This window comes from Salvelinus sp. IW2-2015, linkage group LG32 (assembly GCF_002910315.2).
Source record: "Salvelinus sp. IW2-2015 linkage group LG32, ASM291031v2, whole genome shotgun sequence".
Classification (NCBI taxonomy): domain Eukaryota; kingdom Metazoa; phylum Chordata; class Actinopteri; order Salmoniformes; family Salmonidae; genus Salvelinus; species Salvelinus sp. IW2-2015.
In genome coordinates, this window is record NC_036871.1 from 31,994,910 (window position 1) to 32,018,846 (window position 23,937).

The 23,937-nt window shown below is 42.9% G+C and overlaps 2 protein-coding genes and 1 pseudogene across 8 annotated transcripts; 2 read left to right on the forward strand and 1 right to left on the reverse strand.

Annotated features, from left to right (window-relative positions):
* The first annotated feature begins 1,447 nt into the window (after nucleotides 1–1,447).
* Nucleotides 1,448–8,205, forward strand: LOC111956637 (uncharacterized). Its single transcript, XM_023977155.2, has 4 exons — nucleotides 1,448–1,812; nucleotides 2,472–2,611; nucleotides 3,036–3,120; nucleotides 3,250–8,205. Exons 1-4 carry the CDS (start codon nucleotides 1,548–1,550, stop codon nucleotides 4,635–4,637), a joined length of 1,878 nt encoding a protein of 625 aa, XP_023832923.1. The 5' UTR covers nucleotides 1,448–1,547; the 3' UTR covers nucleotides 4,638–8,205.
* Nucleotides 6,205–16,255, forward strand: LOC139023432 (tripartite motif-containing protein 14-like; annotated as a pseudogene).
* A 743-nt stretch (nucleotides 16,256–16,998) lies between these two features.
* On the reverse strand, nucleotides 16,999–23,721 carry LOC111956629 (TOX high mobility group box family member 4-A). 7 transcript variants are annotated; one of them, XM_023977142.2, is made up of 10 exons: nucleotides 23,630–23,668; nucleotides 21,635–21,694; nucleotides 21,496–21,561; nucleotides 21,062–21,358; nucleotides 20,695–20,949; nucleotides 20,206–20,556; nucleotides 19,275–19,355; nucleotides 18,292–19,068; nucleotides 18,045–18,199; nucleotides 16,999–17,876 (listed from the first exon to the last, which is right to left on the reverse strand). In XM_023977142.2, the coding sequence occupies exons 1-10, from the start codon at nucleotides 23,633–23,635 to the stop codon at nucleotides 17,819–17,821; spliced, it is 2,106 nt and encodes a 701-aa protein (XP_023832910.1). In that variant the 5' UTR covers nucleotides 23,636–23,668; the 3' UTR covers nucleotides 16,999–17,818. The 7 variants fall into 7 exon arrangements, with proteins under 7 accessions (XP_023832910.1, XP_023832912.1, XP_023832911.1 ...); XM_023977144.2 differs by lacking the exon at nucleotides 21,635–21,694 and having other exon boundaries at nucleotides 21,062–21,355; nucleotides 23,630–23,721; XM_023977143.2 differs by lacking the exon at nucleotides 21,635–21,694 and having other exon boundaries at nucleotides 23,630–23,721.
* Between the last annotated feature and the right edge of the window lie 216 nt (nucleotides 23,722–23,937).

The window sequence follows — 23,937 nt, forward strand, 5'->3', positions numbered from 1 at the left end:
CCTGTCGGGCTGTATCACCGCCTGGTACGGCAACTGCTCCGTCCACAACCGTAAGGCTCTCCAGAGGGTAGTGAGATCTGCACAACGCATCACTAGGGGCAAACTACCTGCCCTCCAGGACACCTACACCACCTGATGTCACAGGAAGGCCATAAAGATCATCAAGGTCAACAACCACCCGAGCCACTGCCTGTTCACCCCGCTATCATCCAGAAGGCGAGGTCAGTACAGGTGCATCAAAGCAGGGACCGAGACAGAAGCTGTTTTTCAATCTCAAGGCCATCAGACTGTTAAACAGCCACCACTAACATCGAGTGGCTGCTGCCAACATACTGACTCAACTCCAGCTCACTTTAATAATGGAAATTGATAAAAAATGTATCACTAGCCACTTTAAACAATACCACTTAATATAATGTATATGTATATACTGTACTCTATATCATCTACTGCATCTTGCCATATTTATGTAATACATGTATCACTAGCCACTTTAAACTATGCACTTTTATGTTTACATACCCTACATTACTCATCTCATATGTATATACTGTACTCGATACCATCTACTGCATCTTGCCTATGCCATTCTGCACCATCACTCATTCATATATCTTTATGTACATATTCTTTATCCCTTTACACTTGTGTGTATAAGGTAGTAGTTGTGTAATTGTTAGGTTAGATTACTCGTTGGTTATTACTGCATTGTCGGAACTAGAAGCACAAACATTTCGCTACACTCGCATTAACATCTGCTAACCATGTGTATGTGACAAATACAATTTGATTTGAAGAATAGTAAACAAACATACATTTGACCAACTGGGGATATTTTGTTAGTTCCCACAAGGTCAAATGCTATTTCTAGGATTTATGGTAAAGGTTAGAATTATGTTAAGGGTCAGGAGCTAGTGTTAGTTTTAGGGTTAGGTTTATGGGTTATGGTTATGGTTAGGGTAAGAGTATGGGTTAGGTTTAGAAGTTAGGGAAAATAGGATTTTGAATGGGACTGAATTGTGTGTCCCCACAAGGTTAGTTGTACAATACTGTGTGTGTACCATACAACTCAGATAAGATAATAACAACAAATATCTCTCACTGTTAGCATTATTTTATTTTCCCCCATATTACATAATGAGATATTACCATATTACGCACCACGCTTTCCCCGGAAAAAAAAATATTTGGCACAAGACGCTAAGCGTACGTGTGGTCGTCACTAGTTAGCACAGCCACCAAATCCTAAACCCCGCCTATTTTTACAATTTATCTTCTTAAAATGTGATTTTAAACCTAACCTTAACGACACTGCTAACCTTAAATGAAATGTTCATACATTTTTACGATATACTTTGTGGCTGTGGTAACTAGTGGAAACACGTACTTTTTATTTCATTAAACGTCAGAGACACGCCCCCTGTTTCTCAGACCATGTGGTTGATGATAAACACAGTTTAATATCTCCCCATGTTAAGCTTTTTGGTTTTAACATTTGTTCGACTTTAGTTAGATTTATTACCGCGCGCTCACGATTAGCTGTTAGCATGTCTGTTTCCGACGATGTGAATTTTGAAACACAGATTGCGTCTGTTTTGGATTCACTTGCAAAGGTGGCCGTCGTGGAAATAACGAAACTGTTCGAGAGTCGCTTCCTTGCTTCGGGAACCACTATTCTCATTGAAGGGCGGAGGGAACAAAATGAAACCCTGCAAACAGTGGACGCTGCAAAAAAGTCTGGCAAAAAATGTCTTCGCAGTATCGGAGTTCAAGTGGATGAGGAGACAACAACGTCCTCAGAGCTACATGAAAGTATGTTAGCTAACCTTAGTAGTACTTCATTACACTGGTAAATCCATGGTAACGGAATTAGGCAGAAATTCAGATTTTTTTTTCAGATGAACATGTATACCAAACAAAAACCATTGATTTCAAAGTTTAGCAAACCATACAACTCAATGCACAAATACTAATTTTAACAATTTCCACTGACAATTTTACAAAAACACATTTACAGGAAGAACTGCAGATAAAGTTTGGTAACAGAATGAAAACTGACATTTTACCATAATTCTGTTACCAGACTGCATCTGCACAGTTTATGTATTTACTGTGTAAAATGTTCAAAGTAGCCTTTGTGCATAGAGTTGTATGGTTTGAAGTCAATGGTTTTTGTTTGGCATACATTTTTTAAATTAAAACGTCGTAGTCTCATTGTCCTGTAGCTAACATTGTTGCTCTGCAGAGAGTGCAGTGAAACATTGTTCACAATCTCATCAAAACAATTCTTCTGGATACTTTGAAGCAAGTATACAATCATGTTCTCACGAAAGCCATATGTTAAACTTTCCTACATTTGAGTAAATACACACAGTTTATGCACCATTTGTTAGACTGCACCATGCAGTCTAACAAATGGAATGTTTGTGTGCTTTGTTTTCCACCCTTCCCCTTTCCCATGCATTCTCTAGACCCAAAACAGGGCTTGTCCTTGGAGGGGGGCAGTGGTTCTTTGAATGGGAGCAATGAGGAGGAGGGTCCTGCACATCGTATCCCCCTGCTGAAGGCTAATCAGCCTGCTGAACTCAAGTGCTCTGTTCTAGAAGAGAAGGTCAGTGAGTTGTTTGGGTTAAAGGGATACATTGTGATTTTGGTAATGAGGTACTTTATCTACTTCCTTAGAGTCAGATGAACTCGTATCATTTGTATGTCTTTACGTGCATTTTGAAGGAAGTTGCTAACTAGCATGCTAGCTGTTACCATAGACTTCCAGTCATTGTGCTAATGCTGGTTAGCATTGGCTCGCAAAACTACCTCAAACTTCCTTCATGCTGGATGTAGAGACATAAAAATAGTATCCACGAGTTCATCTGACTGTGGGTAAGTAGATAAAGGGCTTCATTGTGAACCATAAGATTTGTTTGTTACTAGGACTAATGCCCTTTTGACTTGTAGGCTTCAAGTTAATTTGATTAGCTGACACCTGTATTACAGAACCTAAGTAGTTGTCTTTTTGGCTTGTCATCTGTCGTCAGGTTGTGGAGATGGTGGAGGAGAGCAGTCTAGAATCAAAATCTTCAACAACCACTGAGCCAGAAGAAAAACAAGTGATTTATTCTGGTAAAAAAACAAATTTATTCTAGGAGGTGGTAGTAAAGCTATAAACACTGAAATATATTTGTTATAAACTCTTTGTATATAAAGGGTTGAGGGTACTATTTAACAACTATTTTATTTTCTGTCCTCCAGCCACTGTGGATCCAATCCACCTCTATGTTCCTGTTCAAAGCTCCCCAACTAAGCAGAAACCCCAGCTCCTCAAGACAGAAACCGAGAATGGAATCAACATAGAATGCGAGACTAAAGTCATCTGCCAAATGGTCCCAAAGGCAGAGGAGGAGGACATAACACGACAGCCTACATATAAAGAAAAGCCTAACCAGGTGGAGCTCCAGCAGGCCAGTTACAGCACCGCCAAAGGGACAGCCTACAGCACGTCCTCCTCAGATGGGGCTTTGGCCCCTGTACAGGCTAAGAGTAAGTTGAAATTTATGGATGTAACGAACCCTCCCTCTGCTATAATGAAGAAAACGGTGGATTTCAAGCTGGACCAGACAAAGAAAAAGAAGGTGGATTTCAAGCTGGACCAGACAAAGAAGAAGAAGGTAGACTTCAAGCTGGACCAGACAAAGAAGAAGAAGGTAGACTTCAAGCTGGACCAGACAAAGAAGAAGAAGGTGGACTTCAAGCTGGACCAGACAAAGAAGGAGAAGGTGGACTTCAAGCTGGACCAGACAAAGAAGGAGAAGGTGGACTTCAAGCTGGACCAGACAAAGAAGAAGAAGGTGGACTTCAAGCTGGACCAGACAAAGAAGAAGAAGGTGGACTTCAAACTGGACCAGACAAAGAAGGAGAAGGTGGACTTCAAGCTGGACCAGACAAAGAAGAAGAAGGTGGACTTCAAGTTGGACCAGACAAAGAAGAAGAAGGTGGACTTCAAACTGGACCAGACAAAGAAGGAGAAGGTGGACTTCAAGCTGGACCAGACCTCCTTGGAGCAGAAGTTGACGAGGCCTTGCTCTGTCCAGCTGGTGAACCTGCTTTTGGTGCCCGGAGGAAAGAACTCTGGAGGGAAGAAGGCTAATGGTAGCAACTGTCATGACAACAAGAGGTTCCCCATGCCGAAGGACCTCAAGACCCACCAAGGCCTCCACACGGGTCGACGCCTCTGCTGCTTCACTCAGTGTGGGAACGGTGTCTGGCGGCTGCAAGGGGTCCTCTCCTCAAACCGCGCCCATGGCTGCAAGATCTGTGGGAAGCGCTTCAAGCGCAGGAAGATCCTGAGGAGGCACGAGCGCTTCCACACTGGTGAGAAGCCCTACTCCTGCTCCCAGTGCTCCAAAACGTTCGCCCTGCGGAAAAGCCTCCGCAGGCACGAACGGTTCCATACAGGGCAGAGACCTCACAGCTGCCCCCAGTGTGGGAAGAGCTTTCGTCTCAGGGACAATCTGAAGGCTCATCTGCGCTTTCACACTGGTGAGAGACCTTTCACCTGCTCCTTCTGCTCCAAGAGCTTCAGAATCTTCCGGAATCTTGAGAAACACAGCATTGATCACTTGGGAGCGACAGCGAAATAGCAAATTTTCCGGCGAAAGAGAACTGTGCTAAAAGCATGAGCAGCCTTTTGTAGGCCACCTTACAAAACTGTCCTACCTCTAACTGAAACTACTAAATGTCCATTCCTCATTATAACCAACCCGGTTGGTTATTTTTGATAAGGTGCTATGATGGTAAATTGCCATTATGAGAGATGGGGACAGTGGAGAGATCTGAAATGACACAGTCAACCATCCTTCATAGGTTTGGAATGTCCAGAATGATCATCAGAGTGTAAGCTTCAGTGGACACTGATGTTGTTGACAGTCATAATGTTCTAATACGGTAAGGGCTGGTTTTCCAGACACAGATTATGCCTAATTTTAAATCAAAACGTTATTTCAATGGAGTTTTTCTATTGCGCATGCTGGACTAGGCTTAAAGGGACCCTTCGGGATTTTGGCAATGAAGCCCTTTATCTACTTCCACAGAGTCAGATGAACTCATGGATACCATTTTTATGACTGCATTCAGTTTGAAGGAAGTTGCTAACTAGCACAATGACTGGAAGGCTATAGTAACTGCTAGTATGCTAGTAGATAACATAAGATTTCCGGTCATTGCTCTAACGCTAGTTAGAATTGGCTTGCGAAACTACACTACATGACCAAAAGTATGTGGACACCTGCTCGTTGATTTCGGAATGAGATGTTCAAACTTTACATTTGGCACTATGCATTGGGGCAGGTAGCGTTCTCCTGGCATCCGCCAAACCCACATTCGTCTGTCGGACTGCCAGATGGTGAAGCGTGATTCATTACTACAGAGAACGCGTTTCCACTGCTCCAGAGTCCAATGGTGGCGAGCTTTACACCACTCCAGTCGACGCTTGGCATTGTGCATGGTGATCTTAGGCTTGTGTGCGGCTGCTCGGTAATGGAAACCCATTTCATGAAGCTCCCGACTAACAGTTCTTGTGCTGATGTTGCTTCCAGATGCAATTTGGAACTCTGTAGTGAGTGTTGCAACTGAGGACAGACGATTTTTACGCGCTTCGGCGGTCCCATTCTGTGAGCTTGTGTGGCCTACCACTTCGTGGCTGAGCCGTTGTTGCTCCTAGATGTTTCTACTTCATAATATAAGAACATATAGTTGACCGGGGCAGCTCTAGTAGGGCAGAAATTTGACAAACTGACTTGTTGGAAAGGTGGCATCCTATGACGGTACCATGTTGAATGTCACTGAGCTCTTCAGTAAGACCGTTCTACTGCCAATGTTTGTCTATGGAGATTGCATGGCTGTGTTCTTGATTTTATACACGTGTCAGCAACGGGTGTGGCTGAAATAGCCAAATCCACTGACTTGAAGGGATGTCCACATCATTTTGTATATACAGTTGAAGTCAGAAGTTTACATACACTTAGGTTGGAGTCATTAAAACTAGTTTGTCAACTACTCCACAAATTTATTGTAAACAAACTATAGTTTTGGCAAGTCAGTTAGGACATATACTTTGTGCATGACACAAGTAAGTTTTCCAACAATTGTTTACAGAAAAAAAWTTGTAGACCTCCACAAGTCTGGTTCATTCTTGGGAGCAATTTCCAAATGCCTGAAGGTACCACGTTCATCTGTACAAACAATAGTACTCAAGTATAAACACCATGGGACCACGCAGCCGTCATACCGCTCAGGAAGGAGATGAACGTACTTTGGTGCGAAAAGTGCAAATCAATCCCAGAATAACAGCAAAGGACCTTGTGAAGATGCTGGAGGAAACGGGTACAAAATTATCTATATCCACAGTAAAACAAGTCCTATATCGACATAACCTGAAAGGCCGCTCAGCAAGGAAGAAGCCACTGCTCTTAAACCGCCATAAAAAAGCCAGACGGTTTGCAGCTGCACATGGGGACAAAGATCGTACTTTTTGGAGAAATGTCCTCTGGTCTGATGAAACAAAAATAGAACTGTTTGGACATAATGACCCTCATTATGTTTGGCGGGAAAAGGGGATGGCCTGCAAGCTGAAGAACACCATCCCAACCGTGAAGCACGGGGGTGGCAGCATCATGTTGTGGGGGTGCTTTTCTGAAGGAGGGACTGGTGCACTTCACAAAATAGATGGCATCATGAGGATGGGAAAATATGTGGATATATTGAAGCAACATCTCAAGACATCAGTCAGGACGTTAAAGCTTGGTCGCAAATGGGTCTTCCAAATGGACAATGACCCCAAGCATACTTCCAAAGTTGTGGCAAAATGGCTTAAGGACAACAAAGTCAAAGTATTGGAGTGGCCATCACAAAGCCTTGACCTCAATCCTATAGAAATATTGTGGGCAGAACTGAAAAAGTTGTGCGATCAAGGAGGCCTACAAACCTGACTCAGTTACACCGGCTCTGTCAGGAGGAATGGGCCAAAATTCACCCAATTTATTGTGGGAAGCTTGTAGAAGGCTACCCGAAATGTTTGACCCAAGTTAAACAATTTAAAGGCAATGCTACCAAATACTAATTGAGTGTATGTAAACTTCTGACCCACTGGGAATGTGATGAAAGACATAAAATCTGAAATAAATAATTTTCTCTACTATTATTCTGACATTTCACATTCTTAAAATAAAGTGGTGATACTAACTGACCTAAGACGGAATTTTTACTAGGATTTAATGTCAGGAGTTGTGAAAAACTGAGTTTAAATGTATTTGGCTAAGGTGTATGTACATTTCCGACTTCAACTTCAGACATAAAAATGGTATCCACCAGTTCATCTAACTCTGGGGAAGTAGATGAGACTTCAATGCCAAAATTAAGTATTCCTTTTAATCTGGGTCTGGAAAACTGGCTCTAGGTCTTTACACTGTATTTCGTTGTACAAAACACAAGGGACCCGGGCTGTGATTATTTTCAGACCACAATCTGTGTTCATGATACATATCTTCACTTTGTTGTAAATACAAACAGATTGTTCCTTTGTGTGTCTTTGTTCATAAATTGTTTTAGAGATTGGTGTGAACTTTGATACTTTTATCTCTAACTCTTACTAAACCATTATGCCAAATATTTTAGTAATGCAGCAACTTTCTCTCATTCTTTTTTATCCATACTGCTGTGTTTGTCAGGTAAACATCCTCCTTACGTTTTCCTTTATAGAAGTAGGGAAGTTTCTCTAAAAACACATGACTTAGTTCAAAATGGGAAGTATGATGTATCCTTTTAATGTGTAGAGAGGAGTTATTTCATATGTATTATGCAATTATAGCGGATGTCTCTGGCTTATTTTCTGAAGATATTAGAAATATATTACTACATAGCTTTTTTTTGTCAACTAATTGTATGAAATTCTAACCCAAAATGCTGTAATCTGTGTTCCAATTTAAAAAAAAAATAATGTTTTACTGGAAAATAGTTTTTGTAATATGTGTGAAAATACTAATCAAAGGTCTGTGTTTTATTATATGGATTTTGGTAAGTACTGTAGTAATCTTGTGGGAATTCCTGATTGTTACACAATCACAGCCACAAGTTGGCCCTTTGCCTGGCAATAATAGACATCACCTGTATTTTTGGTTTCCCTAATGACTTTTAAACATTCACACAACCAGACACTTCTGATGTCAGTCTCTGTTCACTTTGTTCCAAAAGTTCATGTATGTTACAGTAGCATATTCTATTTTATAGCATATTCAAAAATTCCAGCCGCAAAGATGCCATAACTGGTCCTTGCTATCCTGTTTCCTTGGGACATCCCTACCCCGTTGAAGTTTACATTTAAATGGTAAGGGTTAAAACCCCAAAACGATCTTACGGTATTTGTTTCATTAGTCCATTGTTGATATAGTCCCAATGTTTTGCATGTCAGCGATAAGTTTTCAAGATGTATTACTTTCGAAATACAGAAATACAGCTGGTGTCATGCATTTTGCAACATATGAGTGAGCTTTGCTTTCACTTTTGAATGCTTGAATTGCACACCGAGAGAGGGAGAATCTCAATTTCACCCTCCTTGCGTCCTCTCTCCTCGACCTCTTCAAAACTCGTTGGATGAGAAAGGCAGAGGTCTCTCCACTCTGACCTTCTCCAATTGGTTTTTAGGAGGAGGCAAGGATAGAGGACGTGAGGAGTATCCAACTGAGACTCTCCCAGAGAAATACACACAGGCAAGGACTCACGGACGACCTTATAGGTAGGTTATTTTGTGTGATTTAGCTGCACAGACCTTCCCATGGCTCATTACCTACTGTGTTAACATGCCATTCACTTCAGCAGGTGGCTACCATTGAAACGGGCAACTTTGAGCTCCACCCACAGCAGACTGCAGAGAGACAATTCCTTAAACCCTCTGGGATTCCACTCTACGTTTCTGCCTTCTGCTCCAATCGTCTTTGAACAACAGGAAGGGAGCAAGATGGACAATAAATGTACCATTCCTCCCTCAAGGAGAACCCAGTTGAAGGTGATGCTGATATGCCCAGTGTGCCAGAACATAAGGACTGCTGCCCTGTGGGCACAGCTACTGTATGGTGTGTCTGGAGGGTGTGATAGAACCAATTTTTTTAAATCATATTACTCCAGTGCTAGCTTCCCTACACTGGCTTCCTGTTAAGGCAAGGGCTGATTTCAAGGTTTTACTGTTAACCTACAAAGCGTTACATGGGCTTGCTCCTACCTATCTTTCCGAGTTGGTCCTGCCGTACATACCTACACGTACGCTACGGTCACAAGACGCAGGCCTCCTAAGATTTAGTCCCTTAGAAATTTCTAAGCAAACAGCTGGAGGCAGGGCTTCTCCTATAGATCTCCATTTTTATGAATGGTCTGCCTACCCATGTGAGAGACGCAGAGACTCGGTCTCAACCTTTAAGTCTTTACTTAAGACTCATCTCTTCAGTAGGTCATATGATTGAGTGTAGTCTGGCCCAGGAGTGTGAAGGTGAACGGAAAGGCTCTGGAGCAACTTGCTGTCTCTGCCTGGCCGGTCCCCTCTCTCCACTGGGATTCTCTGCCTCTAACCCTATACAGGGGCTGAGTCACTGGCTTACTGGTGCTCTTTCATGCGTCCCTAGGAGGGTGCGTCACTTGAGTGGTTGAGTCACTGACGTGATCTTCCTGTCTGGTTGGCGCCCCCCTTGGTTTGTGCCGTGGCGGAGATCTTTGTGGGCTATACTCGGCCTTGTCTCAGGATGGTAAATTGGTGGTTGAAGTTATCCCTCTAGTGGTGTGGGGGCTGTGCTTTGGCAAAGTGGGGGGGGGTTATATCCTTCCTGTTTGGCCCTGTCCGGGGGTATCATCGGATGGGGCCACAGTGTCTCCTGACCCCTCCTGTCTCAGCCTCCAGTATTTATGCTGCAGTAGTTAATGTGTCGGGGGTCTAGGGTCAGTTTGTTATATCTGGAGGATTCTCCTGTCTTATCCGGTGTCCTGTGTGAATTTAAGTATGCTCTCTCTTAATTCTCTCCTTCTCTCTTCTTTCTCTATCTCGGAGGACCTGAGCCCTAGGACCATGCGTCAGGACTACCTGGCATGATGACTCCTTGCTGTCCCTAGTCCACCTGGTCTTGCTGCTGCTCCAGTTTCAACTGTTCTGCCTGCGGCTATGGAACCCTGACCTGTTCACCGGACCTGCTAAAAAGCAACTGACATTTACTCCTGAGGTGCTGACTTGCTGCACCCTCGATAACTACTGTGATATTATTATTTGACCATGCTGGTCATTTATGAACATTGAACATCTTGCCATGTTCTGTTATAATCTCCACCCGGCACAGCCAGAAGAGGACTGGCCACCCCTCATAGCCTGGTTCCTCTCTAGGTTTCTTCCTAGGTTTTGGCCTTTCTAGGGAGTTTTTCCTAGCCACCGTGCTTCTACACCTGCATTGCTTGCTGTTTGGGGTTTTAGGCTGGGTTTCTGTACAGCACTTTGAGATATCAGCTGATGTACGAAGGGCTATATAAATAAAATTTGATTTGATAGACTTCGCCTCGGATATGCCCTTCCACTGCTCATACTGGGGGGCTATCATTGGGGTCCAGGAAAGCTATGCTACCCCTGGCTAACATCGCAGAGGGCTAAAGAGAACCTGAAGGTGCTCCTCTCTCTTTGTTCACAGTTCTGGTTTATTACTTTTGCCAAGACTTCTGTTGCTGCATTTATCATTTGTGTCTTGATCTATCTGTCACTAGATTGGTTTGGTTGACTTGCTATGACTGTGTCATGACTATCCATTTGATTAAAGATGCACTATGTAGAAATCGCTCCGCCATTTCCTGGTTGCTAAAATTGTAATAGTTTGCCTAATTTCTATTTAGGTGACAAAACAAGCAAGTCTAGTGTAGAGAATCATTGTACCATCTAAACTGCTGTGAAATATATTTTCCATAACCAAAAATATTGTATTTTCAGCTCATTGATGTACATAAACCGAAAGTAAAAGATGCAAAAACGAAGCTTCAGAACGGGAATCATAGAAATAGTGCACATACAGTACCTTCGGAAAGTATTAAGACCCCTTTCAGACCACATTTTGTTAAGTCACAGCCTTATCCTAAAATTGATAACATTGCTTTCCCCCCCACTCATCAATCGACACACAATACCCCATAATGACAAAGCAAAAACTGGATTTGAGAAAATGTTGCTAATTTATATAAAACTAAAAACTAAAAAACATACACTGATAGCACATTTACATAAGTATTCAGACCCTTTACTCAGTACTTTGTTGATGCATCTTTGGCAGCGATTACAGCCTCAAGTCACCTGTATTTGGGGAGTTTTTCACATTCTTCTCTGCAGATCCTCTCAAGCTCTGTTGGGTTGGATGGGGAGCGTAGCTGCACAGCTATTTTCAGGTCTCTCCAGAGATGTTTGATCGGGTTCAAGTCTGGGCTCTGGCTGGGCCATTCAAGGACATTCAGAGACTTGTCGTTGTCCTGTTGGAAGGTGAACCTATGCCCCAGTCTGAGGTCCTGAGCGCTCTGGAACAGGGTTTCATCAAGGATCTCTCTGTACTTTGCTCCGTTCATCTTTCCCTCGATCCTGACAAGTCTCCCAGTCCTTGCCGCTGAAAAACATCCCCACAGCATGATGCTGCCACCACCATGCTTCACTGTAGCGATGGTACCAGGTTTCCTCCAGAAGTGACGCTTGGCATTCAGGCCCAAGAGTTCAATCTTGGTTTCATGAGACCAGAGAATCTTGTTTCTCATGGTCTGAGAGTCTTTAGGTGCCTTTTACTGAGGAGTGGCTTCCATCTGGCCACTCTACCATAAAGGCCTGATTGGTGGAGTGCTGCAGAGATGGTTGTCCTTCTGTAAGGTTCTATCATCTCTACAGAGGAACTCTAGAGCTCTGTCAGAGTGACCATCGGATTCTTGGTCAACTCCCTGACCAAGGTCCTTCTCCCCGATTGCTCAGTTTGGCCGGGCAGCCAGCTCTAGGAAGAGTATTGGTGGTTCCAAACTTCTTCTATTTAAAAATGATGGAGGCCACTGTGTTCTTGGGGACCTTAAATGCTGCAGATATTTTTTGGTACCCTTCCCCAGATCTGTGCCTCGACACAATCTTGTCTCGGGGCTCTACAGACAATTTCTTTGACCTCATTGCTTGGTTTTGCTCTGACATGCACTGTCAACTGTGGGACCTTATACTGTATATACAGGTGTGTCAAATCATGTCCAATCAATTGAATTTACCACAGGTGGACTCCAAGTTGTAGAAACATCTCAATGATGATCAATGGAAACAGAATGCACCTGAGCTCAATTTCGAGTCTCATAGCAAAGGGTCTGAATACTTATGTAAATAAGGTATTTCTATTGTATTTTTATTTGCAAAAAAAAATGTTTTCGCTTTGTCAATATGGGGTATTGTGTGTAGATTGCTGAGGATTTTTTTATTTATTTAGAATAAGGCTGTAATGTAACAAAATGTGGAAAAGTCAAGGGATCTGAATACTTTCCAAAGCCACTGTAGAACAGCTCTACAGCTTCTTAGACTTGCTTTCAATGCGAATGACAGATCTATAACCCGTGTTTCTATGTGAATTTGGTTGGGTTGCCCAAAAAGTTACATATTGCAGCTTTAACCGATTGATTTCTGATTTCATTGAAGGCTAAGAGGACTGAGTGTGTATTGTGACTACTGTCCAGAGAAACAGAGCCTGGCTATAAAGACGTGTCTGAAGTGTGAGGTGTCGCTGTGGCAGGAGCATGTCCAGCATCACCTGCAGCTCCCTGCCTACGTGGGACATCCTCTGGTCAAACCCCTAGGAGACCTGAGCAAGAGGAGGTACCCTGAGCATGAGGATGAGGTGCTGAGATACTACTGCTCCATGTCTGGACAAGAAGCAGATGAACCTCATCGTCTTGACGTCCAATGTTCTGGGGAGAAAACTGACTGTGTGTTAAAAAGAATGTGGCCTCAGGATCTCCTCACGGTATCACTGTGCATTCAGATTGCCATCAATAAAATACAATTGTGTTCATTGTCAATAGCTTATGCCTGCCCATACCATAACCCCACCGTCACCATGGGGAACTCTGTTCACAACATTGACATCAGCAAATTGCTCACGACCCCACACACATGGTCTGCGGTTTTGAGGCCAGTTGGACAGACTTCCAAATTCTCTAAAGCAATGTTGGAGGCGGCTTATGATAGAGAAATGAACATTCAATTTTCTGGCAACAGCTCCGGTGGACATTCCTGCAGTCAGCATGTCAATTGCACACTCTCTCAAAACTTGAGATGTCTGTGGCATAGTATTGTGTGATAAAACTGCACATTTTAGAGTGGCCTTTTATTGTCCCCAGCACAAGGTACATCTGTGTAATGATGATGCTGTTTAACTTCTTCTTCGGGATCAGCTTCTTGGTGGATGGATTATCTTGGAAATGGAGAAATGCTCACTAACAGGGATGTAAACAAATTTGTGCACAACATCTGAGAAAGAATATGGTTTTTGTAAGAATGGAACATTTCTGGGATCTTTTAGTTCAGCTCATGAAACATGGAACCAACACTTTACATGTTGCGTTTCTATTTTTGTTCAGTGTATACTCACTCTAATGCTTTTAGTGTTTTTGATTTATTTTGAGATTCATAGTTTTCTTTGTGCACAGAGGCAGACCTCTAATATCAATGACTCCAGCATTAACAGTTACTGTGGTGCTGCTGTGCCTCTGGTTCATTGTCCTCTATTATGGTCTTGAATTTGAATATAGCATTCTTGCATCACGAGGAGTCATTGCTCTCTTACCTGCCCCAAATAACATTGCCAATCATTGACCTGCATACACTTGGACTTCGGCAAGGTGAATGAGTGAGCGTGGGCGTGTGCCTGTATGCCTGAGTGTGTGCACAGATGTGTGTGCAGCTATGTGTAGGTGTTTGTGTCTGTCTGATGAAAAAAAAATTCTACATCATAGCCTATGTTTAAAATCAGAATTTCACAGATACACTGAAGAAATGGCAGACTCTCTTCCACAATGTCTACTCCTCCATGGCAGGTGAGAAGTAATAAGGATATGTTGTTCTTTGTAGATAATCAAGCTTTAAGATTCTGGTACTGTAGTAATAAGTAGGTCATTACATATTTATTACTTGTTTAAGATTATTTGTTTAAGATTAATATCACTTTATTGGTCAATTAAGGTCCAACCGAAATTTGACTTCCAACCCCCCATGAAAGACACACACAGGGATTTTTTGGCAGTGAGGGGGGTTGCCACACTGGGCACCCAGGGAGCTGTTGTTGTGGGGGGTTAAGTGCCTTGCTCAAGGGCACAATGGCAGGAAATGGCATCTAGGATTTTATAACAGCAATCCTGTTTGCCAGCTCACTTCCCACCAAATCTTTCCTGTCCGTCCCTGGATTCAAACTAGCAACCCTCCCATTCCAGGCTCACCTGCCACATGGTAATAAGAGATGTGATGTAGTTGTTTACAGAATTCATGGTTTAAAATTCACCAAAGGGCCACAGAAATGCAGACATCAGAGGAGCCCAACATAAGCAGTGTGTGTCACTGATCTGTGTCCATTTGTCTTCTTAGGTGCCTTGAATCTGGACATAGACTCGGCCAGTCCTTTTCTCAACGTGTCCCTGGACCTCCAGCAGTAAAAATACTTTTAAGTACTACTTAAGTAATTTTTGGGGATATCTGTACTTTACTTTACTATTTATATTTTTGACAACTTTTACTTCACTACATTCCTAAAGAAAATGATGTAGTTTTTACTCCATAAATTTTCCCTGACACCCAGAAGTACTCCATACATTTTGAATGCTTAGCAGGACAGAAAATGGTCCAATTCGCACACTTATCAAGAAAACATCCCTGGTAATCCCTATTGCATCTGATCTGGCGGACCCACTAAACACAAATGCTTTATTTTTAAATTATGTCAGTATTGGAGTGTGACCCTGGCTATCTGTATATTTTTTTTTAAACAAGAAAATGGTGCCATCTGGTTTGCTTAATATAAGGAATTTTCAATTATTCTTACTTTTGATACTTAAGTATATTTTAGCAACATTTACTTTTGATACTTAAATATATTTAAAACCAAATCGTTTTAGACTTTTAAGTAGTATTCAAGTAGTATTTTCCTGGGTGACTTTCACCTCTACTTGAGTCATTTTCTATTCAGGTAACTTGACTTTTACTCAAGTATGAGAATTGGGTACTTTTTCCACCACTGACCTCCAGTCTGTGGAGTTGGGTTACAAACTGTCCCTCCCCCGCTTTGACAAAGCACCTGAGGTTCTCACCACCCAGTGCTACTCCTCTGAGAGACATTACTGGGAGGTGGAGGCCGTGAGCTACTCGGATATCGTTGTGTCCTACCAGAGCATTAAATGCTAGGGGACTGAGGGCCTCACTTTTGGCCTCAAAAATGAATCCTGGAGCATAACACACAAAATGAATCCTGGAGCATCACACACAAAATGAATCCTGGAGCATCACACACAAGGGCAATCTGTTGCCTACCACAACAAGATGAAGAGGGAGATCGCCAATTCCCTGAAGGGCAACAGATTGGCAGTGATGGTAGACTTTGGGAAGGGAACCATCACTTTTTCTCAAGTGGGTATGAAACTGACCCAGCTACACCAGTTCAAGGCTCAGCTCAGCCAGACTGTGCCTGGGATTCGGCCTCTACCACATAGATCCTCCAAGTAGAGTCACAATTATAGAGACACGGTAATGGTTCTACTTTAGCCCTGTTTCTACCTGGTGCTAACATGTGCCCTTTGTCCTGATCTTGCCCACATTCTGATTGTACTCACATTTTTAGAGCAGTGTAGATTAAAATACACATTGTGATCTGATCTTCCTGACAACCTCCAGAGGTAGTCAAGAACCCGTTGTCTGGTTATTTTATTTAACCTTCATTTAACTAGGCAAGTCAGTTAAGAAAAAATTCTTATTTACAATGACGGCATACCCCGGGCCAAATGTGCTCCGCCCTATGGTACTCCCAATCACGGCCGGATGTGATTCAGCCTGGATTTGAACCAGGATCTATAATGACACCTCTTGTACTGAGATGCAGTGCCTTAGACCTCTACGCCAGTCGGGAGCCCATCGATATCAATCAAGTGTAAACATATGATTGTCAAACCCTTTAAATCATCATTATACAGGCCTTTAAAAATTGGTTACAGGAAGCACCATTAACTAACGCAGTGTTCCCCAAACTCAGTCCTGGAGACCCCAAGGGGTGCACAGTTAGCTTTTTGCCCTAGCACTACACAGCTGATTCAAATAATCAAAACTTGATGTTGATTATTTGAATCAGTTGTGTAGTGCTAGAGCAAAAAGCTAATTGTGCACCCCTTGGGGTCCCCAGGACTGAGTTTGGGAAGCGCTGGACTAATGGCATACTGTAGGTAATTGTCTTAAAAGAGATTCATATGATTTTGAAAGAATATCTGTAAAATATTTTGCATACAGGCCAGCTAATCTGGTCACAATATGGACACAGTGGAAGGATAAGAGGCACATTTTAATACAATGTGTACAAGCGACGAACCTTGATCAGATTACAGAACACGTTAGCACAAGGTGTAAATGAGGTTTATGACACACTATTCACCAAGCACTGAACCAAATGTACAATTCCAATGTCTCAGGTTTCTTTTATATTCAAATGTTGACATGACTCCATAGCATTTTGATTAAATGTTTTGTTTATGAACAAACATCGGTGTATTTAACTATTGCTTATTGTCCATTGTAAAGGATGTATTAGGGAAATGCATTATACAGTGAGGCTCAGAAATAACTTACTGGAATACTGTCTGTTGTTCTGTCTGATGTGATTGAAGCATCCCCTTTAGCACTGAAACACACTATTCACCGCTACTCACAATAAATGAGACCAGAGTTTGGGCTCCTTATCTTCATCTCTCTTTTATTAAAAATGCAAATAACAAATTTACCTTGATTTCTGCTGTCGTTTACTCACCACGGACACAGTGAACATTTCCATCACAATAATGAAAAAGTAAGAGTATTYGCCCTAGAGGCCACTAAACTAAATGTAAAAAGAAAACAAGAGTATTGTATGATACACTACTCCAAATCACATATTTTCAGTTTCACTGAAATGTTTTGTATTTTCCTGATTCTGTTTCTCTAAAAAGAAGAGACACTGACAAATGTTTTTCAAGGACCTAAAGGCAACCAACAAAAAAAAGGTGGGTATCAAATATATATTTATCCAAATAGTTAAGATAGCACACTTTATTAAGCTTTTGGCTGCCATGGATCACAAAAAATCTTTGATCCTAATTTTTCTATGTCAAACCTGATTTCAATGAACCTATCAAATGGGGGTGTCACAACTAGTGGCACTATGTTCCAATGTACCCTCTGGAATAGAACCCTTCGGAATCCCACTATGACTTTAGGTCCCTTCATATGGCTACATCCTCTTCTAACACCATCAGTGTGACTAGACCTGTTAAAGGTATGCACGTCCAAACAATAAAACATCTCGGCCACGGTCTCAACTATCCATGAATTTGTAAATGAATCCCATGTGTAATGTTTATAAATTCTTTCCAATGGATCGCTTCGTGGTACACTGTGTGCTTTTCTTTTCCCCTCCGAACTCCATCTTTTCCTCTCACCCCAATCAGTCTACCGTAGGTCTGTTATCACCCAACCCAACAAAACACATTCCTCCATTTGTCTGGGTAATGCTGGTCTTTACTTGACAAACATGGTGTTGTGATTCCTGATGGAGCTCCAGGCCATGAAGATATCCCTGAAGGAGAGAAAGGAGAAAAGGAGACAAGTGTTTAAGTCTATTAACATAATCAATCATGTTCCCTTTCCTACTCCAACACCACTTTCACTTAAACGTCCCAAAAACAACATCAACCTTCCTCACAGAAATAAAGGAACACATACATTTAAATTCAAACCCACACACCTGCAGTGAGTGGCGACACATTCATTGCTGCAGTACTCTTTGTCCCAGTCCGTGCTCTCTATTGCAGGATTGGTGCATCCTGCACGCACACACATAGTCAGAGGGCCAGAAGCCACATCAGTGGCACCTGGAGACACATTGAACTCCATTTCCATCTGAAGAAAAATAGGGAAAAGTTGATGATTAAAACACCAAGCATATTTAACATGCACATTGGGTCAATTTACGAAGAAAAACCTCAGCCTACCTCTCCTGACGTGAACTCTTCCGTAACCGCATCCTCATCTGCACTGGCCGTCAAGTCAGTGGACTTTGCCAATTGCAGAGCCACTGTATGGGTGGAGTAAGCAGATGTAGGTACAGTGGAATTGGTGACACAAATTGAGTTGGCGGTTGCTGTTGTCGTAACAATAATGGGCAAGGATGCGTCTGCTTGCAAAGAAGCAGGGACTATTGTGATCTGTAGTGGAGGGGGAGGTGTCGCGGTGATGGACACAGGAAGCCCAGGTCCAGCACTTCCTCTGGGCTTGGCCTGGAGGGGAGGCGGGGCTGGGGAGTGTACCATCTGCTGGAGCCGTGGGGGAGGAGGGGCATGCTGCATCTGCTGCAGAGGTGGGGGCTGGCGTGGGGCTGAGGGCAGCAGGGTGCGCACACCGCCAGGGAGCACAGTCACCATGGAGGTGGGGATCTGGTGGAGCTGAGCCCCAGCCTGGAGCATCTGTTTGGAGATGATGATCTTGGTGATGGTGGGGGTCAGGGTGGCTGTGATGTTTGGGATCAGGGTCGGGGTGGCTGTGGTGGTGGAGCCCAGGGTGAGGGGCTTGTGAGCCCCTGTGCGGGAGCGTGTGGTGACCTGGGGGACGTCCAGAATGATATTGGAGGTGCAGATGTTGGTGATGGTATTCTGGTCAGGGTTGTGCTGGGGGAGGCGGGAGGGGCGGACGGGAGCCAGGAGGGCCACATTCACTGGCTCAGGCACTGGAGGTGGTGGTGAAGAGGCCGTGTCCATCATCTCAATGGAGGGCTGAAGAGAACCCAGGGGAGGAAAAAATATATATAATAAAAAAATAGATTTTATTTCTGTATTATTATTCTATATATATATTATTGAATTGGTGAGATAAGAGTATATTACATTTATTGAGAAATGACAATTGAGAAGAACAGCTTATAGACATTTTCATGGCTAGTCACATGATTTCAAAGCAAAGACAGGCCTAGAGATTTTACCTGTGAGAGCTGATTGGCTCTGTAAGCTGCTAATGCCTTCAAGTACTCCTTTTTCGCTGCTTCCGTCTTCCTCTTATACACCTAATAGTGACAGAGGGTATAATTATGTAGATTAAGACAAGAGTAAACACCAATCCTGTTTATTACATGAATTACAGTATATCCTTTTATCCACAATGTCCTTCAATTGTTCTAAGTGTACCGTAAAACTTGAATGAAACGCAGTCTCAAATAGCCGCCTGTCCCTTTTAATAGGGACCCCGTCATTTCAACAAATAAACGCCCGTTTCAAATAAACGCTGGGTTCAAAAGAATTGTTTACGGGTTTCCTGCAGTGTGTAATGTAAAGATTGGCAAAAGAAAATAAAGGAAAGCAACATCATTGCCATGGATCAGACAGCTGTGTGGTTTGACATGCCCGGCTCAACTATACTGGGGCCCGGTGGAACGGGTGAGAGAACGGTGATGAAGAGTGAAATCGTGGGTGTACGATAGGCAGCCTAGTCTTTGTAAGTCTGATCGGCGATGGATTTGTTAATAATGTTTATACTGGTCACAAACAGTGTGGTTGTATTTTTTTTAATACGCTGTGTGCATGAACAAAATAGACTCCCACCTAATACATTTAAAAATGTTGTTATTTAACTAGGCAAGTCAGTTAAGAATTTGTATTTTATTTACAATGACGGCCTACCGGGGAACAGTGGGTTAACAGCCTTGTTCAGGGGCAGACCGACAGATTTTTACCTTGTCCGCTCGGGATTCGATCCAGCAACCTTTCGGTTACTGGCCCAACGCTCTAACCACTAGGCTACCTGCCACCCCTGTTTTAATAAGCGCCGGTTGTGTTCAGTGATTGAGGCAAATAAGCGCCTGGGCTATTAATTGAAGTTTTACGGTATATCTTTTAGTAAAAGTGTGTATTGTATACCTGTTTCTGCTCTTCCCCAAGGCTGTCCCACATGGAGGCTACGATCTTGGACACCTCTCCAAATGTGGCATTGGGGTTCTGGCCCTTGATGGCAGCCTGGGTGTCCCTGAAGAACAGGGCGTACGCAGAGACGGGTTTCTGGGGCTCGTTGGGGTCTTTCTTCTTCTTTCCCTTCTTCCCTCCTCCAGGCCCTGCCGTAGCGGCCACCATGGCCGGCTTTCCCCCACCGCGCCTCACTAATGCAGGGGAGATGGAGGAGAGCATGGGGGCAGAGCCCGGCATGGTGGAGAGGTGGGAGAGAATTGCAGGGGAGACCGACAGGGACATTGGAGAGTCAACCAGCACACTCTTCTGGGTGACAGTGGGACCAGTGGACAGAGAAACAGGGAAAGATACAAGGCCAGATCAGTTGACTTAGCAAGACTTCAGCAACACATGACAAACCAACAAGTCCTACACATATAAACAAACATACAAACAGACACTCACCCTGAAGTCATCCATGTCATCATCCTGGAGGGAGCCTGCTGGAGAAGGCGTGGCAGACAGCTGGTCAGGGGACTTGGAACGGGACAGAATGTTCCCGCCATGAAGACCAAGCCCAAGCTGGGCACTCAACTCTGATTGGTCAATCGTGGTTAGCTGATTGTGTCCCAATAGGCCATGATTCATGTCACCAAGTGGGACATCAATGGTCATTGGAGAGGAGCTGCTGAAATGGGAGCCAATGGAGTGGCCAAGTTCCTAGAGAGAGACAAAGACAGGAGTTTTCACAAGTCTTAAAATGATTACAATTTGAAAAAAACATTCTTGATGCGCAAAGTCTTCTAGTAATATTCATAAGTACACCACTTACCACCCCCAGTGTTGAGCTGAGCAGGGCCCCCCCTCCAGGCTGGCTCATCACCCTAAGACTCAGGTGCTCCAGGCCCTGAGAGTTTGGGTTCACATAGGTGGAGGCAAAGGAGGGGTCATTGCCCCCAACCACAGCATTCCTCGCCAGGCTTCCAGCACCGGAAGGACCCCCTGCTCCCCCCGATAGTTCCCCAAAATGGGACACCTCATCCCCCACACTGAGGGCCGAGTCCTGGTCCAGGGAGATGGGAGGGATCTCAAACACCTCATCTCCAAGACTGGGGGTATGGAATGTCTGCTAAACAGAGAGAAGGAGAAGGACAACTGTTAATGGGACAAATCGATTACATGAACATTTTAGGTGTGAATACACTGCACAATGTGAATAATATGCTTTGTGGAATGTGTGCAGGCATTGAGGATCATGACACCCACCTCAGAGGAGAGAAAAGGATGACCTGCCCCAGAGATGGTGAGGTAAGTATCATTGCCTCCCGGAAACTGCAAAACACATATTGTTTTCATGTTGTGTGAATACTCTCTCTTTCCCCTTGTTTAGAAATAGGCCCCATACCTTATTAACTGGGTCGTATCCATTATAACCCTGTGCTTCCAAGAACTCCTGGTCGGCATTCTGATCGGTGCCATCAGAGAGGTCAGAGTAAAAATGAAGATCCATCGTGACAAACCAATCAAAATTGTGCAATTTAACAACCAAGAGTGGTGAGCTCTTTGTGATGCAGTCTCCTAGCCACTGAGCTACAATAAGAACTCCAAACTAGTTAGAGAGCACCATCATGCCAAACGAGACGAATCAATCGCCTCACTTTAACTGGTGTGCTAGCTAGCTAACCACTAGCTGTACATCAATATATGTAASCTGACAAATGTTAGCTAGGTAACTTTGATTTACAAAATTACATTGRAAGTAAATGATTTGTTCAGCATTATCAGAGAGCTAATTGAGTATTTGATGAAATTAATATAAAGTACTTAACTAGCTAGCAGGCTAGACAACAATGCTAATGCTAGCTTCCAGGGAATCATTCCGATTTAGCTCACGTTTGCTGTTATTTTTAACTAATTATGGGAACAATCTTTGTTTCCCATAAGAATTAGGTTCCCCTGTGATATTTAGCTAACTATAAGGCAATGTGTCAAAATCACGTTGCTAGGGTTCATTCGGTCCCTACTCAGCAAACTCGACAACTAATTCTAGGCAGATATTAGAAAAAGGAGATAGGAATCCCATTGGTCAATGAACTGAGGAACGTATAACACATCACCAAGCAGCCTGTAGACCAATCGTGTTCAGGTTGTCATGCTGCGTCAACACGGTTGCAAGACTAATCGCCACGCAATCGCTTCTCAAAACCAGGGTGTCGAGAAACCTGCTTATTTTCCTCGAAAGTACGTAATGTTACGTTTCCAAAGCTATACGATATCACAGAGAACAAGTTCTTTATATTATATATCGGAAAAGATTTGTACTGTTGTACTTCTTGACGAAATTATTGCTAATGTTTGGTTTTTGAGCTAGTGCCCAATTGACTGCTATTCACTAATTGAAGGAGAGCTCTCCTTGTTCCAGAAAGCACCGCGCGACACACTGCCGACGTATACATTTCCCATCTCCTCAAAACTATAAATTTCAATTTAAATGGCTTCATTAGCATGGGAAACATTGCAAAAGCAAGTGAAATAAACAAAAATGTACAGTTAACATTACGCTCACAAAAGTTCCGAAAGAAAATACATTTAAAATGTCATGTGTCTATATACAGTGTTGTTATGATGTGCAAATAGTTCAAGTACAAAAGGGGGAATAAACATAAATAGGTATTTAGGTAAAGGTTAAATAATTGCCCTTTTCTTGTGGCAACAGGTCACCAATCTTGCTGCTGCCATTGTCCAGTGAGTAAGACAGCATCTCTGGCTCGGCGCTCCTGATAGCAGACAGGATTCTCTCATTAAATAGTTTGATGAAAATATCGCTGGAACGTCTATCGTCAAATCTCACCTTACTGGACGTCGAAATATAACTTTGCTGAGACCTATCCAACATGTCTGGGCAGTTGGGATATAGGTCAATTTGGAATTATGTCACCATTGTCCTAAGAGAGGACTGTACACCCCCTCGTGGATTATTAAGGAATGGATTGGTGTGATAATAGTGGAAACTGGAAACCACCTACACCAACAGACTGAATAGGTTTCGAAAAGGTTTTGCCACAGTATAGGCGTTATGCATACACTCTTGTTTACAGGGAGGCTATAACTACTGTACTTAGTTAAATATTGTCATAGTAAAAACGTGGTGTGATAATAGCTGTGATAGTTGTTTATCAGCTTTACAAATGACAACCAGCATGATGGACGTGTCAAAAATGAGTGTTGGGGAAGTTTTGGTTAACAAGCTACCTGGCGTGGCTAATTCTTAGCATAGACAGAAGGCTATTAAAAGTGGAAAGACGGTACAAAATATCAAGGCGTTCAGTAGACTTAATCATACTCAATCTTCAATAAAAACATTTTTACAAATTCCTACGCTTCTTATCCCCTCTCTTACCTCCATCCTCGCACTACATCGGTCCACTTATTTTCTAATTGTTTTAGTTGATACACTTGGTTTCCGGGTTTCCTTGATTCAGGGAAATGACGTCACTAAGATTCCGTTGGCCTTGTTTACTGGTTATCATCGGTAATAATGTATTTGATAACAAAACATACCATAAGAATGCTATTTACAACACACAACTCACATAATCAAATTAAGTAAAATAGAACAGTAAGGGGGTTGTTTAACAAACATACTTTATTCACTATTTTCATTGTCATCTTGAAGAACGAGTTGAACCATTTAAAAAGTAACCCCAA

Coding starts and splice junctions, on each gene's coding strand:
- LOC111956637 (XM_023977155.2), top strand. CDS start 1,548: ATGTCTGTTTCCGACGATGTGAATTTTGAAACACAGATTGCGTCTGTT. Junction 2,612..3,035: donor GCTCTGTTCTAGAAGAGAAG/GTCAGTGAGTTG, acceptor ATCTGTCGTCAG/GTTGTGGAGATGGTGGAGGA. Junction 3,121..3,249: donor AAAACAAGTGATTTATTCTG/GTAAAAAAACAA, acceptor TCTGTCCTCCAG/CCACTGTGGATCCAATCCAC.
- LOC111956629 (XM_023977139.2), bottom strand. CDS start 21,739: ATGGATCTTCATTTTTACTCTGACCTCTCTGATGGCACCGATCAGAAT. Junction 19,069..19,274: donor GAGCCAATCAGCTCTCACAG/GTAAAATCTCTA, acceptor GGTTCTCTTCAG/CCCTCCATTGAGATGATGGA. Junction 18,200..18,291: donor AAGAGTTCACGTCAGGAGAG/GTAGGCTGAGGT, acceptor ATTTTTCTTCAG/ATGGAAATGGAGTTCAATGT.